Here is a 17945-nt window from a genome sequence, read left to right on the forward strand (position 1 = left end):
TTAGCTAAAGCCTCAAGATCTTAGAAGAAAATGGGGAGGGGGGAGTGATTCCAGGTTGCAAGTCCCTCAGAAAAGAAAGAGCTTGGCTCTTTGGACAGAAGTCAAGAAGGCAGGTGAAAAATGTGAGTAGTGTAGCATTAGAAGGAAAGGCTCTTCTAAAGAGAGATATAAACACATATATGTATAATTGCATAGTTACATTAAATCATGGGTAAATTATCTTGCTTTTAGAGTTGTTCCTAACTCTATTTTCTTTTTTTAAACCAGAAGTTTTTTTAAAAAAAACTTCCTCTAGTCACTCACATATTCCAGAACTGGATCACCTTGAAACCATTAAGAACTCTATCTAACTTGGTAGCATCCCTAGATTCCATCTACAGAATTTTCCCAAAATTAAATCCCCTTTTTCCTAAGCATACAATTTCCCCAGGGTCATTTCCAACTATCTCATCCTCCATTTTCATCCTTTCTGACTCACAAACACCTGAAAAGCCCCAAGTTTCTACAATTCTGACACTCTTCTCTTTCCATTCCCTTGGCTTTCGCAGTCAAATGGGGGCATGAAGATTATGTTAACATTTCCCCACCATCATGTCTTCTCCTGCAAAGGTCATCATAAAACCTTAGCATTTGACCCAAATCACATGTTGATCACAGCCCCAACCAGAACTAAAGGCTTACTCTCAAGTTATATGTTTTGGGGAGAAAGGACTGCCACCTGTAATTACTCTATATGACTTTTATAATAAAATTCTAGAAGTTTAAATGTTTAACTAAATTCTAATAAAAATATTAATTAAAAAATGTTCTCTAACATAAATCAGGTTATATACTTCATTACGATTTGTAAACTCCTTGAAAGGGGATGGTATCTTCTCTCTGTAAAATTTTGCATCATCTCTGAATAAATATTTTAATTAATGAAGGAGCAGAGTCATGAGACAGGATTCAAATAGAAGGCAGCAAGAAAGAAACCAGATGACGAGAGAGCAGAAGTTTCTAGTGGGGGAAGGGATGGAATTAGTGGAGGTCAGGAAGAGGTGAAGCTAGAAGGAATTCCTAGAGCCAGGAGAGCAAAACTAGAGGTATTCTCAAGGGCACCCGCAACTGATAGGTACTGAACCACTCACCTCCCACAATTATAGATGTTCAAGTAGGGACTGGATGGGATGCCTTCATGTCATTCTCAAATAGGGAAGAAAAAGTTAGGAGATGAGAAAGATGAAAAGTAAGGAAAATAAAAATTGGATGAGTCAAGCAAGTTAGGGTAGAGAGTATATATACAATGTTATTGAGAATGAGTGCTCAGAAGCCAGACTGCTAAGTTTAAAAGTGAGCATTGCCATTTTCTAGCTGGGTGACCTCTCCTCTCAGTTTCATCTTCTTTAAAATAAGGGTTTAAATAGTACCTACACCTCATAGTGTTGTGGAGAGGATTTTAAGGAGGCAACCCATGGAAATTGCTTAGCAGAGTGCCTAGTATAATGTGAGCTATCAAGAAGTGCCAGCTACTCTCGTACACATAGGCTCAGACTCAGAAGAATAACTACTCGAGATGATAAGATAGGAAAGCTGTAAAATAAAATAGGAAATAAGTTCTGTTCTACAACTCAATTAGATAAATTTGTGTTTTCTTGGTGGACAAAGAAAAGGGCCATCTTTGGCTCTTTTAACGTACTTCTTTAGGTTTAACAAAGTGAAAAGGGTGTGTGTTAAAAGAGCCCAAAGCTGGGGAAGGAGAGAAAATGGAATTTGAAGAAGCTGCCATTTGGCCATCTTACATAGATACTTTCTAAGCCATCTGGTCCAACTTCCCTCCCACAATTCCAGGCCATAGCTCACAAGCCCTAAAAAAAATTCAAAGCACCACTATTTGGTTTATCAAATGGTACATTATCAGGATTCTTAGTTGTAAGCAACAGAAACTAACTGTTGGTTATTTCATTGGAAAAGGATTAAATAAATGGATAGCTCAGAAAATTGCTAGGAAGACTGGAAATCAAGCTTGAAAAATGGAGAGTTCAGCAGCCAGAGCCAAAATGTCACCACACAGCCAGTCTGGTAAGGAAACAACTACCCTTACCCCAAACCCTGATGTTGCCAAACCACTAGACCTAACTGCTGCTGGATGTTATCTCCAGCACCTTCACTTGGCTGTGCTGGAAACAGATGAGGCTACCGAGAAAGCAAGGGTATGGCCTTTTCTGGCTCACAGTGAGAAATTCTCTAAACATAAAAGGTTCAGATGTTGGCCACTCGCACTAAAAAAAAGGGGGGAGAGGGAGGAAAGAAAAGAAAGAAAAATATCTTATGTAATAAGTAATGATACTTCCACTGTTTTAACTAATCATCAAATAAAAACTATACCACATAAACACAGATAATATTTATGATATGTAACATAAGCGAAAAAATGTGGAATTCAAAATTGTGGTACACAATAATTGCCTTTAAGTAAAAGTATGCATAGGGCCAAAGACTGGACTCTAGAAAAAAGCTATATTTGGGGGAATGTGATGGTAATCGGGGTTTTTTTTATTAATAATTTTATCTGTATGATATTATAAAGACATGCTATTCCTTTACTAGGCTATGAGTATTGCAAGCAAATAATTGTTATTCTGAGAGCTTCAATTCTGTCAGCAATAAAACCCCAAGTAGAAAAAATAACTTTTTTGTAAGCATGTTCATAATTATATATTTTTAATATATTTTTCAACAGAACTAAGATCATTCATAGTGTACATATAGGTTTATAACAACTTAACACTAGGCTTCTAAAATATAAACATTTTAAATCTGAAGTTAAATTTAAGGTTAGTCTTAATTACATTTTACTTTCACATTCTTAAGACATGAGGCTTCAGTATGTGAGAATTAAATACATGGGCTGTCAATTTCAACTTTACTGATCACTCACTATGTAATGGAGAGCAACTTAGAGAACTTCTCTAAACTTCAGTTTCTCCATCTGTAAATGGGAATAGTAAAACCCACGTCATAAGGCTGTTATGAAGACTAACTGAGATATGATACACATAAAACTCTTAGCTCAGCATCTGGTACCAAGAAAGTTAATAATAAATATTAACATAAAAAGAATAAGTTGTCACAACTTGCTAAAGTCTGGATCTCTCTCATAGAAGGGGTGTATTGGATGTAAGATAATGAATTGCAAGTGAAGTCCTTGTGGTTCATAGGAACCAGAATGCCCTCAACTTCCATGGTGTCTGAATCAGGGAACAACCAGGGAATTAACATGCCATCTGAGCTGCTTGGGCAGGGCAATTAAGAAGCCTGGCTTTTTTCTTGATTTTGTCTCTGTTTCATCTGTCAAATCACATTAAAAAAAATTCTGAAATGGAAGAAATAAAATGGATCAGCCAGTTCCTTTTTACCCGTGGGATAGGATGGATGTGAGCAGTCACCTTTTCTGTAAGATTCTTGGAAGTAAGTAGGAAGGAAGAAACCCTCTGGGCATATATCTAGTTATTCAAACCTGCTTATTCTTAATAGCTTTTAGATCTTCAGTATTTAATTATTACTGAAATTAATTACTGTAATTACTATACTTAATATAGTAATTAATCATTAATGTTATTAATATATCTAGCTTGAGATTAACTTATGCCTGCCAGTTCTAATATCCAGTTAAGTACCTATTAAAGATATAAGTAAATATGTTTTTCTTACCACTGTTGCTGCTAGCACCTTTCTGGACCTTAGGTTCTTCACCTGTAAAGTAGAGAAACCAAATTAGATGACTTCTAATGTCTCTTCTTGTCTTAGATTCTGTGATTCAAAACTAAATAATATCAGTAATATTGTAATGTTTGTAATTATGCCAAGTCCTTGTTCACTTATGAAAATTAGAAAAGGGAAGAAGCAAATGTATGTGTTTCTACATACAATTCAATCTGACTTTGTGCAAACTGAGTTCTGAGAATAACTGACTTCTGAAGACTGGCTCTCTTTAGGCCTCATGATATATTCCTCGAAGTTCTGGTTGCTCTTGTTATTCTCAGTCAAGAAGTGTAAAGTGGTAAACTATGAGGAGTGGCCCCTTTGGGTGAGGATGAATTATTCTTTTCCTTTATTCTTTAAATGCAAATTGTGACTGGATTTTCAGTATATCAAATAACCAAGTGAAAACTGGGGGGTGGGACTTCATGCATTCAAATGTTTCCAACCATATGGATGTTAGCTTTCATAGAGACAACACATTTATATTTTGCATTGAATATTTCCAATTTTGTGCACATGTTAGGCATGCCACAGACATCATTTGTGAATATAAACAGTATCTTTCTTCTCCCTGAAAATTATTTCCTTAACCAATTAGTGTCAGACATGAAAAAAAGTCTTTATTAAGTTAATCCTCTCATTGACTTTACTGTTAAATTTGACCTCTCTCTTTAGCTTTGTTTTCATTCAAATACTTGCCATTTGCTAATTTTCCCAAGAAGGTACAGCCATAGTTTGCACATACATGTGATATTAAACAGTCAGTTTCCCCAGCTCTCTAATTCTTTACCAGCATGATAGTACCTGTATCAAACACCAATAGCCTGATAACTCTTTGTAGAGGACTTATGTGGTTGGCACTGTGGAGAAGCACTACAACAAAATGCATAAGAATTTGGACTCTGGATTCAGTGGACAAGTTACCTAACATCTTAGACCTCTCCGTTTCCTTATCTGAAAATCAAAAGAATAAAAACACTTCCTTCTTGGGGCAGATTAAATTAGTTAATGTAAGTAAAGTATTTGACATAGGGCTTGGCTCAGAGTAATCCTGAATAAATACCAGACTTTGAAGATTCTGAAAAATCACATAAATTTTAGAGGGTAACTTAAAAGTCAACAAGAACATTCGCCTTATTTTATAATTTAAGAATCTTAAAGTATAGAAAGGTTAAGTATCCTACCTACCTAAGCTTCTACTGTGAAAGAGAGAAGACTAAACACAGGTGTCCTGAATTCCAGTCCAGAGCACTTTTCCCAGGGACTGCCTCCTCATTATTAAACGTCAAGAGCCCTGCCCTCAAGAAGCTTAAGATCTCTTAGGGGGAGTCAAAACTCACACACAACTCCCGTTAGTTGTTCTATAACAAAGCTTCCTGCGCAAAGGTGGAGCTCTGAGCGGCTCAGCTGATAGAGTGGAAAGTAGTACAGGAAACTTTCTAGAAAGAAGTGAGACTTGAGGCAAGGCAGGGTTTGACTCTGCAACTGAATGAGGAGAGGACATTTGAGAAGCAAGGCTGTTTCCCTGAGCAGAGAAGTACTTGTCTCTCTAGAACATTCACTGTTTAGAAACTCACCACACCTGCAACCCTCACCTCTACCCTCAAAGCATCTTAGTCGAACTAGAAGGGGAATGAACATATTACTCAAGTAAACGTATGTTGAAAATATCTAAGAGGAGGGGGCAGGCAGGGAGTAAAGTCTCCCTCCGCTTTCAAATCAGAAAGGTGAACTAGGGGGCTAAGTTTCCGACCTGGGTTTCTTCTCCTGGGGGTGAATGTTCTGTCCAGCACCCCGCGGGGGGGCGGTTCGCGAACTGCACGGAAGGCCTAGGCCCTCACCGGGAAGAGTCAGGCGGCCGCCTGCGGCATTTTAGGCCGCATCTCTCAGGCCCTGCGACTCCCTCCCCGGAGCAGCCGGGACGCAAGGGGTGCCGGCTGGGAAAGAAGGAGGAGACGGGGGGCGAGGTGGTCCCTTGAGACCCGGCGGGGCTCTCAGCCGCCGCGGGAGACGCGCCCCGACTCCGGTGGCGTTCACGGTCAACCCCGCGGGCGCTGCTCGGCTGCGCCGCACACCGGGGAGGCCCGGGTGCTGCTGCCTCCTGCTCCGCGTGGGTCCCGCGAGGACGTGAGAGGAAGCGCGGCGTTCGCTCCGGAATTCGGAGAGAGAAGGCGGGGAAGCAGAGGGGGCAAGTCGTTGTAGCCGCGACGTCTGGGCTCCCCTGCACCCCTGCGGGCCCGCGAAGACCGGACGGCACCCCCCGAACCCCATCCCTCAAGGCAGTAGCACCGGCCGAGTCTCCACGCCCGCCGTGCTCTCCCCGAGGCTGGGGCAGCTGCCTCCCGCGCGCCCTGAAGCAAGGAGCCCATTTGCTCCTAGAATGGAAAATTCCCGTCCAAGAACCTTGCTGATATTGGGGGGAGGGGTGTCCCCTACCATCTTAAATCATTGCTTTCTGCCTTCGTATGGGTCTGTGGCGATTTTTCTGTTAAAAGGTAGCAGGTCGTAATTTGTGAAGTGTCCAGCGCGGCTCAAAAGTCGCCCGATTTAAAAAGAAAAAAGTCATTCAATAATTTTTCCTTTATTTTCTGTTACAAGCAGTTGCTTGGTGCTTCTTTTCTTTCTTTCTTTTTTTTAACTAGCAAGTAACCACCCAAACCTAAAAGGAAAACGTAAAGCAATCTGATTTCTATAGATTAGCTCTGTGACTAGACGTTTTACAAACACATTTTTAACAAGAAAAATGTAATGGGATGTTTAAAAAATGGAGACATATTTTAGATGTGTCTGGAGATGTTGAGAAAGAAACATTGGTCCTTTCATTTATTTACAATAAGCTCAAAATGCAGTCTTTCCAGACTGTTTTGCATGATGTAATTGGGGTTTGGGATTGGGGGTGGTGGGGTCATAAGCTAGTGTCTACAGCGTTGATTATTACTTGGTTTTCAGTTCTGCAGCCCGAAGGTCAGCTATATTTGATGATTGGTGTTATTAAAAATAAGGCTCTAAAACGCTAGGGATTCCAGTTAAGCTCTTCAAACACTGACAGCCATAGATGTCCCTTTGGGCAGCAGGTTCTGCTGAGATCAGTAGGACACCACTGAGGAAGGAAAACGTGGCAGGTTGTGTTGTAAGGAAACTTTATGTTAATTGTTTGGGCTTGGGGTGCCTTGCTTGTGTGTGTGTGTGTGTGTGTGTGTGTGTGTGAGTTTTAGGTAAATGAGTAAGTTGTGGAGAAAATTAAGAAATTTGGACCAGAACAATTCAGGAGGATATGCTGTGCCACAAAACAAACAGAAACAAACAAGCACCAAAAAAAAAAAAAAAAAACGATTCAGGGTTAAGACACCCCCTGGAATGTTCCTTGCCTCTCTAAGCCCTTCCTGGCTGATACCACTTGACAGTTTAAGGGAGGTTGTTGAACTTGGGTACAAGCAACTCCTCTTTCATTTGTTCTTCTCTAGTCTAGGTTTAGAAACAACAACAACAAATATACGTATGTTGAACATTGCCTGCTCCCTCTATCTCTATTTTTATATTTTTAGAACATATGTCTTTAACAGCAAGTAGCCCAACATTTTGTTGTTCAAACAAGATGGCAGAAGCATTCCATCTGCCATACTGGGAGATTGTTTCAAAGATTCAGTAATTCTGATGGCCTCAAAATCAAAGACTTGACTGAGTGTGTGGCTAGTAAACCAGAAGTAGAAAAATTTAAACAATATCCAGCCTGAAACTAATCATATTGAATAAATGGGAAGGAACAAAATAAAGTCAGGAATTTAGATTTCAGTGCACTGGCCTCAGGTGCTAAGCCACTCTGGTTTTTATTTAGGAAGTAAGTATTGATATTATGTGCTCTGTGTCAAATCAATCCACCTCTGGGTGTCTTATCTCTCTGACTCATAAAATTAGAGTTTGGGTAGATGGATTTCTATCCATTCTGGTCACCTAAGCACAAGAAGTCCTAAGACAGAACTTCTGTGTGTTCTCAGAAATGCAGGAAAAAGTAGATTATCTTCAGCAGAGGGTCACCAAAGTTAGCCATCTAGTGAGTAGCTTATCTGATAGGAGCATGATGTTCCTGTGTGTGCTGAAAAAGCCATAGCATTTCTGAGAGAGGTATTTTACAGTCCCAACCAATATAAAGAAAGATGCAGTTCACGCACCGTTTTCAAAATTTTAAAACAGAAGGTTGCCTGTCATTCAAAATAGTAAATTAAAGACTCAGACTCCTAGAGCTTCCACTGCAAGGATGATTATTCTTCAGGAAGAAACACAAACAGCAGTGACCGTTTTTTTCACAGACGTGCTCAGCCATCAGAAAAGCTTAATAAGTCCCTATTTAGTATGCATTTATGCAGTGATTATATGAACTTTGACCTCTGAAGAGCTGTAGCAATTAGCTTCAGGGTCCAGCATCTTCTCCCACCATTCCCCACTGGCTTCCTTGGGTCTTCCTTTCTCATCTCAGCAGTTCGTATGCTCGGAGGGCATAAAATTTTAAAGTTGACTTTCCACCTGAGGTATTTGCTTCTGCACAAGTCACTTCCCCCTACACTCCCCCCATCTGATGTCTAAACAGCCATCTCAGATGGATATTGGGGCTCTGATTGTCGATATTACTCAAACGCAAATGGATTTCAATTCAATCTTGCCCTGTTCTTTCGCAAAGAAGATAAACTCTAATGGCCCAAAGAGCTTCATTTCATAGTTCCTGGCATCTGAAATAAATCGGATCTCTTCTGTCAGGCTAATTGAACGTTTTTTAAATATTCAGTGTAATTTATTTTAAGTCAAATGAAACCTAGTGGCTTGGCAGAAAGCTAGAGGAGACAGGAGAAGGGCAGCTGGAAAGTCCCTCTCCACCACCACCCCCAAAAAAAAGCCAGGAAGGGAGAGGAAAGTGTTTTAAGTTTCTAGTAAACACTGTTTAGCAAAAGAATAATAGGCAAGTTAACCCTTTCCCAAAGAGGGATGGAACTATAATTGTTGCCTTTAGCAGAGAGCTCAGATAAACCACTGGGACTCATTCTAAAGTGACCCATCACTGCATTCATCTCTTCTTGAACTTTCAGTGAACCTGAGATTAAACAGGGGTGAGCAGCTAAGCAGTTTGTTGTTAGCAGGCTTTTCAACAACCCTTTCAGACTGAGTAAATATTGATCGGTTTGAATCTGATTGCCCCAGAGGAAAACACCAGGGCATCTGAATAGCCTCCAAAAGTAAACTTTCAAAGGTGAAGCCGAGAGCAGACTTCAGAGTCACAGCACAATTTCAACTCAGCCTCAGTTGGGGACACCCTGAATTTCTGGAGTACTTTAAATGAAGGTGAGAGAAGTGAGGAAAAAGCATTGGAAAACTGGAATTTTATATTGTGATTATCCCAAGTCCCTAATTGAGACTCTTGTCCTTTTTAAATTTATCAATAAAATGTTATTTTCTGTTTTCTGTCTTCTGTCGTTTCAGTTACCATGGCTGTCATTTTTCAAGGAGCTAACTGTGCTCCTCAGAGACCAAAACAGAAAAAGAGAGACCTTTAAATAGGATGTGTTAAGCGCCTTTGATTTAATCGATTGGGACAACTAAAAAGATACAAATGTTTTCCTTGTTGAAAGGTATATTAATGTTTCCTAAATGCATTGCTTGTTAATTGATTTATTCCACGACCTAGAGAAGGCTTGGGATGTTTAGCCATAATTCATCGTTCTCCTCTCTCTCAGCTACGTTAAAACCAGCACCTAGAAGATTGGAATCTCCGGGATTCCAGCGGGTTGGCCCTGCTTTTAGATACTGAAATCTCGGCAGTGGCATGCAAATGACACTTTAACACATTAAAGTATTTGGAAACCAGCCATCTGTTTTGCTGTGTGGCTTTACACTAATAAACAAAAGATACTGTATACTGCCAGGCGGGAAATGAAAGAAAGAGTTGGCTGACTTTGAAGTTCTCCTCCATCCACTTGAGTCTTTTAGAAGCAACCCCAGAACCCAGGAGCTGAGGGGAGGGCACCGGGTGCCCTTGATATGGCCGCAGCAACTGCGCCTGCAGAGTCCAGGCTCGCTCTCTTTGACAGGGAACTACAGGAAATCTCAAGGATACTCTAGGAGGCCTGCAAATTACAAGTTTTTGTAGGATTTCTCACCACCCACCCACCCTGAACCCCAGCCCATCCTTTGTAAAACACCCTTTGGAGCGGAAGTCATGTCTGTATTTGTTTGTGATGCTGTAAAATTTCTGCTCTACTCTTGGGCTTAAATTAGAGCCTCCAAAAATGTGTGAAAGTAAAGGGAATGTGGTAACAGGTCTAGGAGGAGAGTCACTTTGAACTTTTTGATTTGCTGGCTTCCTCTGTTTGAGACCAGCAGACACATGCATTGGTCAGAAGCAACTTGAATATTGACAGACTTCAGGGCGGCTTCCACAAGTTCACCTGGAAGAACCTATTGAGCCCAGAGAAAATTAAAATGGTTTTCTGGGTTATGTGGCATGGAAATGGAGCGGTAGACCCATTACAGCCATGATGGCTGTGAAATCAAAGCTGAATCTGATGGGAATGAGATATGTAACCCAGAAGGAATTGGGAGTAGGGGGTTAAGAAGTGGCAGGAAGGAGAGTGGATATTGACAGGAGGAATTGGAGGAGGGATGCAAGGGTTTACTCAGTACAGACCACACTCAATTTAAAGAGTGGAATATTTTGGCACGCTGTCCAACAATCCAAAAAGAAGGAAGAGGGGTGGGGTGGGGGCCCCGTCCTCAAACAGCTTTATACTGGAGCTAATTAAATGTGAATCTCTTAGCCCTTGGTTCATTGATGTGAGGAAAGACTGACTGAAGAGTTTCAGCTTTTGAAGGGGATTCTGTTTATATATATGTCAACATTGAGTTGGAGGTGAAAAGGTTAGCACTTGACCCAGGAAGTATCCATGTTTGTTTCAAAAATAGATCTGCTTCATAAATTTCTTCACCATTCATTTTTTTTCCATAATGAACTTTGATTATAATAAAGCAGCTCCTGCTATTCTAAAGAAAATCAACCTATTACATAGACATCGTTAGGTGCAATAACACTCATAGGGGAAGCTTCAGCTACATAGTGAAAAGCCTTTCCTTTTTTTTTTTTTTCAAGAAAAGCCCCACCTCTTTGAAAATACACACCACACTTCTCCCCTTCCCCACATGAAATGAGCCAACTTTGTAGGAACCAGTAAATTGTAGCCAAGCCAAATACACAGATGCGTAAGCATATCTGAAACCCGAATATATTTATTACAGACATCTTAAGACCCGTAAATTCTGCTCTGGATCACATCACTCCGGGATCTCTGAGCTGTTCATGATTGTACAGGAAATGGGGAATATCACAAAGGATAACTGATAGAACTCAGTGTGGTACTTCAGGGACATCAAAACATTGTGCGACATGCAAAAGACTGTTCACGAATCACACAAAATATACATTCATTGTGCCATCCATCACATTAACAATTGAGCTGAAAATATATCATATCCAGCTAAGATAACTGTGGAAGGAAGAAGCTGGTTTGAATAATACATTTAGGTCCTGAATAATCCAGCACAAATTTTAAATAGAGTGTGGCCAGAGAAACAAGAAAGGAGTGGGGATGGGGAGAGACTTAGCACAGGAAGCAAGGTTTCTGACCCTTGTATTCTGCAGGCCTTCTTAACTCACTGAAAGAACAAATTGAGGGTACCATCTGAGGCATCTGATTGATTTTAAATGAGAGCTTTTAATTCTTCAACCTATAATCACATATAAAGTTCTACCAGCTTTGAGACTTTGCCCACTGTGTTTTAGTCACTTAATCAAAACATTTCTAGAAAATCTGTATAAAGATAAATCTTTCAGGACAAAGCATTTACAACCAGCAAACTCACACACATGAAATTGAATTAAATTAAGGGATGAATTAATTGTGTAAACACTCTCATAGTGTATCTGTTCTTCATGAGCTCCTGGACCCTCTTCTCTCTCTCTAGCCTACTTTAAGGGCAAAGTAGGGGAGAACTGTAAATATACAGATAGATAAAAGATGAGAGGCCTCGCTCTGACATGTTTCGGCTGGCAGAGGAAACTATTTTCCAAAGGGCATCTGAAAGGAACAGTAGGTTCTGTCGAAATCTCCTAAAAGTAGGGGTGTTAGGTGCCATCAGAAAATTGATGCTGGCACTCAATCTGCATTAAGGAGCTAACACCCCCCTCCCCCCTCCCCCCTTAATCAAGTTTCTAATCCAGAATTCTCTGGAAACACATTATCCTGGCCAGTAGTTCCCCAGATAGGATCAGAAAGGAAGAGAAAGATTGTAAATGGAAAGGAAGATAAGGTAAGAATGTGCTTTGGGTAAGAAGTCCCAGCCGGAGGAGTAGCCTGGGCTGCAGAGTGGGGCCGGGGCGGCCTCAGTGGGAGGTAGGTAGAGTGTCTGAGGTAGAAGACCCCGGGGAAGGAACGCAGGGTGAGGAGCTGGACTTCTCTGAGGATTCCTCGGCCTTCTCTTCGCTTCCCGTCGGAGTGGCTGGAGAGATGGGCAAGAGGCCCTCCTTCTCTCGTTTCTTCTGCTTCATTCGGCGGTTCTGGAACCAGATCTTCACCTGGGTCTCATTGAGCTGCAGGGATGCGGCAATCTCCACCCTGCGGGCGCGCGTCAAGTACTTGTTGAAGTGAAACTCCTTCTCCAGCTCCGTGAGCTGTTTAGTGGTGAAGTTGGTACGCACTGCATTCGGTTGACCCACGTAGCCATACTCTCCGACTTTCCCTGGGGGCAAGGTGGGAAGCGATAAGAGGAAAAGGTAAAAATTTTTATAATCGATCTGAGATTCCGTACACGCTTCAGAGCAACCTTCGGGTAAAGGGGAATCAAGAATTTCTGAACATAAACCGGGCTTGGGAGGGTGAGTGATGAGGTGTAAAGTGTTAATCTGAAATCAACCATTAGCATGGTCAGACCATGATTAATGGAGCCTGGAGATATTAACAGGACGCCCCCCACACACACACACCTACCCACTTCCCACTTCCTACTTCCCAAACCTCTAAAACCCAGCCCCTTTGGAAATACAGCAGTCCCAGACGCCCCTTCGCCCCAACGCACCTGGTTAAACCTCCCCACACCCTACAACACAGGTGGGAAGCAAGAACTTTAAAAAAAAAAAACCAAAAAAAACATGATTAATTTTCCTTGGAAACTAAGCATACCAGCTCCTTCCAAAATCATCAAGGAGCTTTCATGGAATGGCAAGACTGACCTGTTTTGGGAGGGTTTCTTTTGACTTTCATCCAGTCAAAGGTCTGTGCTGGAGAAGATGTCTCTGATGCAGGGGAGCGACAGGCTTCTTGGTGGCTGGCGTGGAGAGGGGACAAGGAGTTATTATACGTGGCCAGGGCCAGGCTCTGGTGCTCTTGTCCATATGAGTGGTGAATGTACTGAGGCGAGCCCACCGCGCCCCCGGCATAACCCTGGTGGTGGTGGTGATGCTGGACCATGGGAGATGAGAGATTTCCAGAGTAAACAGCGGGAGCGCACGAGGGGTACCCACCACTTACTTCTGCTTCCTGATTTAACGCGTAGGGGCTGTAAGGCGCGCCGAAGTTCTGCGCGCCGTAGCTTGGACCACAACTCGAGTGGGAGTAGGGTACCCCCAGGTTCCCAGGAGTCTGGTAGGTGGCCGGCTGGGGGTGGTGATGGTGGTGGTGGTGGGGCGGGCTGATCTGCACCCCCCTGCCCACTAGGAAGCGGTCGTCGCCGCCACAGCTGTTGGCACTGACCGCGCACGACTGGAAAGTTGTAATTCCATGGTCGGAGGGGTAGGCTCGCGCTGAGCAGGTCCCCGAGTCGCCACCGCTGAGGATGGGGTATTCCAGGAAGGAGCTCATTCTTGCATTGTCCATCTGTCACTGAGTGACCGGGTCCTGCGAAGCCCTGGGTGACCGTGCCAACTTTCTCACTTCCTCCATGGGGCCGGAGAAGAAAAATGATATGAATGTACAGTGCGCAAGAGGGGGGGCGGGAGGGCGGAGGGCGCTAGGGGAGGGGCACGTGACTATATCAGCCAATGGCGGAGCTTGCTGCGAAAGTTTGCTGGCTCCTGCGGTGATGGATCACCATTTCAGTGGCATTTAAATCCCCGGCGCTCCTCAGTCTAGGTGACGCGCAGTCGCCCCCCCAGGCAGCCCGGGCGGCAGCAGCAGCTGCGGCAGCTGCCGGGGCAGATTCGGAGCGCTGGGGCGAAGGGGAGCAGAGGCTGCTTTCTGCGCGCGCTGACTCCGATCGGCCCCCCCGCTCCGGGAAGTGGGGGCTGGAAGGCATCCCCCGTCACCGCCCCCCTCCCCACCACGCACAGAAAGATGAATTGGCAAGAGGTGAGAAGCGAGGAGGGCTCCTCGATCTCTCGGGTCGGGAATCAGTGGGCGGGAGCTAGCTGGGCCGCCACTAGCACACTGGCCGAGCCCGGAACGCAAGGAATTGGAAGGGTTGCTCCCTGGGCGCTTTCCCTTCAGTCCCTTCTGCGGTGCCTCGAGGAGTGCCGAGAACGGTGGCGTAGGACGAGGTTGGGCCACCAGCTCTCTAAGCTCGGGATGGAGAGGGAAGTACGCAGAGAGCTGGCTGGGAGGAACCCGAGTGGGCGTGGAGGGGACGAGAGCAAAAAAGGAAACTTCCCTTCTCCAAGGAGGGTCTTGAAGCCTCCTTTCCTCCTCCCCCACTTCCTCCTCCCTCTCGCTCCCCCCCCCCCACCCCCCGGCTATTAGCGTGGCAACGAGGAGCTTTTGTAATTCGACGCCCGGGTGTGGGTAAGCCTTGGGAGCTAGGCTTTCTGGCCAAGGCCAGGGGTGGCCCGGCTCTTCGCCCTCCCTCTCTCCTCGCTCTCCGCCCCTTTCTCCTCCCCACTCAGCTTGCTCTGGGAGCCCTACGGGATCCGTAGCAACTCCGCCGGTGGATTTTGAGGGGTAGGAGGCGGGGGGAGAGAGATGACGCTAGAGGACGTGGCAAGCCTGGGGGCCGGGCCCTGCGCTGCAGGCCATCTGCCGGCTCCCTAGGACCCAGGAGCCTTCGTGCTCCGACCAGGGCCTCAAAGGGCGAGACCACGGCTCCCGCAAAGTACGATGGACTCTCCCCCCCCCACCCCCCGCGACGTTTCTCGTTTTCTGGAGGGAGATGTTAGGAGTGGTAGAGCTTCCTTTATCCACCCCCCCATTCTACTGCACAGCTGAAGTGGGGGTGGGGGGCTGGCAGGTGGGAGGGGCGGGGGACAGATGGCTGATGGTGGACGGGACATTTCCTCCTTCCCCAACAACTGACTGCATAGTTCCTTGTGTGAACCTTCAAGTCTTTCCCTAGAGAGACACGTGCAAATCTGAGCGTCATCCCAGGACAGGGGTCCTGTTCTCCATCACCCTCGTCCTACCCCGATGCCGACGAGGTCGTTAATTGCTGTTTACTATTAGGTTTCGTGTGAACCCTTAGCTTGTAGAGAGAAAAGGCCAAACAGAGGCCAAGAATTGATGCATTATTGGGTAAAATAAATCCAGACATCATCCAGAAGCTTTGCAGCCAATGCTGTATAGCTTTATTCTGACCATGTTCACCACATCGGAATCCGACAGATCAAATTTATCTGAGGATTGTATGTGGATTTGGGGTTCCCACTCCTCTCTAGCTTTCCCTCCGCAGTTAAAAGAAGGAAGTTTTTCTTGAGGCAGGCACATTTCAAATGTGTTAGTCAGCCTTTCAGGTTTCTGTGTTCTGTTCTTCACGTACAGAAGTTCCCTCCTAACCTGTCTCCCCAAGAGGGAAAACTGGCAGACATTTGACTGTAGATTCCCTCAGTAGCAAAGGAACACTTTTCCTAAACATTTCCTTTTGAAAGGGTATTTTCCTGTGACCTGCGACCCATCCCCAATCATGGTTAAGAGGGAACCAGGAAAGGTCACTCCTGCCCCAGTTTCAGCACCTGGGGAGCCTCATCCGGGAGAAGGGAAAAGGCAAGGAGGCCCTCCTGGAGGTGGCTTCCTTGGGAGCGCCAGGCCTCCAGCCAGGGTGGGGAGAGAAGGGGCTCCTGTGGGGGAGGAGGCAGGACTTTAGGGGTCTGGCCTGGCATTGAGGACGATCTGCTCTCACAGCCGAAGCTCGTCGGTACGTTCTCCCCCTTGCCTCATTCCTGTCCCTTTGTTGGCCTCCTCGGCTCGGGTCTGCACGACCCCCTCGGCAGCAGGGCTCGCGCCACAAAGCCACCCCAGTCTGCAACCGCTCTCCTTCCTCTGCTAGTTCTCCGCCTCTGAGCTCCTCTCCCTCCACCTCTCTTCCTCCCTCCGGGCCTTTTTCCCGGCCATCGTGGGTGGAGTGTTTTTCTTGGGATCACAAGCTTGCGCTAGCACACAGGGCAGCTGCACACGGGCCGCGACCGACCCGCCTCCGCGCACTGCTCGGGGCTGGCCGGGCTCTCGAGGTCGAGCCGACTCCGCCCCGGCTGGTCGCCCAGAGCGCCGCTCTCCCGGTGCGGCTCACAAAGGCAGCCTCCTCTGGCATCGATCCTGCAGGCTTCCGTAGCTTGGTTCCTTCACCACCACGAAATCCTAGGGCTCATTTCGCCGGGTGGGAGACCCTAGGTCCTCGGGGCAAGTAGGCCAGCGCCCCACGACGCGAGCTAAAGTCTCTTTAAACGCCCGGGGAGAGTGCGTGAAAGGCGAGCTCGGTCACTATTTAAATGATCGCTTGCAAGCGGCTTGTTGAGCTCAAAGCGCCTCTTTCAGGGCTCTTCTAGTAGTAGAAAGGGAAGGAACGAGGAGGAGACAAAACGCCGACGAGGCCCCGAGCTGTTCATGGCATCCGCGGCTCAGCCAAGCTGTTGTTTTAAAAGAGCAATAAAAATGAATTATGACTAAACGCCTTCTAACTTAATGCTTTCGGACGGGGATTCCCGGCAAATACGTAAGAGGATTTTTATTTGTGCATGTGTTCCTGCAATTGATCTCTTTGATGACATTCTCATTCATAGAAAGCGTTTGATTTATGAGCGTAGGATGAATCGCAAACAGCAGCGGCTAAACCCTGGCCGCGGCCGGGCCGCCTGCTCCGCTCCGCGCCTGCGGCAGGAGACCTGCCCGGGTCCCCACTCGCCTCCGCCGCTGCCGGGATTTAGGGGGCAAAAGGGTGGGGGAAGGTAGGCAGCAAACCTGTGGAGAAGGATCGCGATTTCCTCATAACTTCCAAGCCTTTGCTATTACGAGCCGGGTTCTCAAATCAACCCGCCCCCCACACATGTTGCTTACTAGCTGCCTTTTCTCACGGTAAGTAGCCATCGGAACAGAGCTCAGTAAGGGAAAAATAAACATGGGGAGACATAAGAAGGGAGAAAAAACCAGAACAACCCAGTAACATCCCTAGTTCACATTTTATTGATATTTCATTTAAAGTGCTTTTTCTCTTTCTCTCTCTAGAAACTGGGTTAATTTATAACCTGGAGGGTAGAAACACTCCACTTTAAATCTCATCTTGCTAACCTGACTTCAAAGCTTTAATGATCCATTATTTGCCATGTAAACAGATTTAAGAATGAAATATTGATTTTTCTGACCCTGAAAAAAAAAAAAAAGAATCCTAGAATGACTGAACCAGAGGATCGCAAAAAAAAAAAAAACCCTTTCTGAAGTGCATTTTCCAGCTAGTAACCATTGTTTTTTTTTTATTTTTGTTTTTCTGTTTTAGGTCTGTTTGCCTGGACCCATCAACAGCTGGGAGACTAATCAACCACACTGAAAATGTTCGGGGATTTGTGGGGGAGGGGTTTGGAATGTAAATGTTTGAAACAAATGTGTATAAATAAATGAATTCTTGATAACTTAGTTATTGACCTGGAGACTGATAGCTTGTTAAAGAAACTCCATGTTCCTCCTTCCTGGAGTTGGAGGTTTCTGTAGGCACTTTATTTCTCCACTTTCAAAAGCTTGGGCTTGGCCCAACTCTGAGGCTGCCCAATCCTGTTTCTATTACCAATTTAAATCTATGGCTTGAACCTCTACATTGAAAAACCTAATCCATTCCCTTAAAAAACAAAAAACCACACTTCTCAGAAGCCCTAACCATTTTCTGGCTTTCTTTTTTTGTTGCTGTCTATTGAAGACTTTGAACATGCCCATTTAATAAATATATTAAAATTGAAAAAGAAAATGGATTGTGACCAG

At 44.9% G+C, this 17945-nt stretch overlaps 1 protein-coding gene and 1 long non-coding RNA gene across 3 annotated transcripts; one reads left to right on the forward strand and one right to left on the reverse strand.

Moving 5' to 3' along the window:
* Positions 1 to 10993: 10993 nt before the first annotated feature.
* On the reverse strand, positions 10994 to 13977 carry HOXA1 (homeobox A1). Of its 2 annotated transcripts, XM_068549189.1 has the most exons (3): positions 13311 to 13977; positions 13013 to 13107; positions 12320 to 12522 (listed from the first exon to the last, which is right to left on the reverse strand). In XM_068549189.1, the coding sequence occupies exons 1-2, from the start codon at positions 13653 to 13655 to the stop codon at positions 13048 to 13050; spliced, it is 405 nt and encodes a 134-aa protein (XP_068405290.1). In that variant the 5' UTR covers positions 13656 to 13977; the 3' UTR covers positions 12320 to 12522; positions 13013 to 13047. The 2 variants fall into 2 exon arrangements, with proteins under 2 accessions (XP_068405289.1, XP_068405290.1); XM_068549188.1 differs by having other exon boundaries at positions 10994 to 12522; positions 13013 to 13977.
* Positions 13863 to 17606, forward strand: LOC137768026 (uncharacterized). Its single transcript, XR_011074692.1, has 2 exons — positions 13863 to 14126; positions 17470 to 17606. It is a non-coding gene; the product is annotated as an uncharacterized lncRNA (long non-coding RNA).
* The last annotated feature ends 339 nt before the right edge of the window (positions 17607 to 17945 follow it).

This window comes from Eschrichtius robustus, chromosome 8 (genome assembly GCF_028021215.1).
Source record: "Eschrichtius robustus isolate mEscRob2 chromosome 8, mEscRob2.pri, whole genome shotgun sequence".
Classification (NCBI taxonomy): domain Eukaryota; kingdom Metazoa; phylum Chordata; class Mammalia; order Artiodactyla; family Eschrichtiidae; genus Eschrichtius; species Eschrichtius robustus.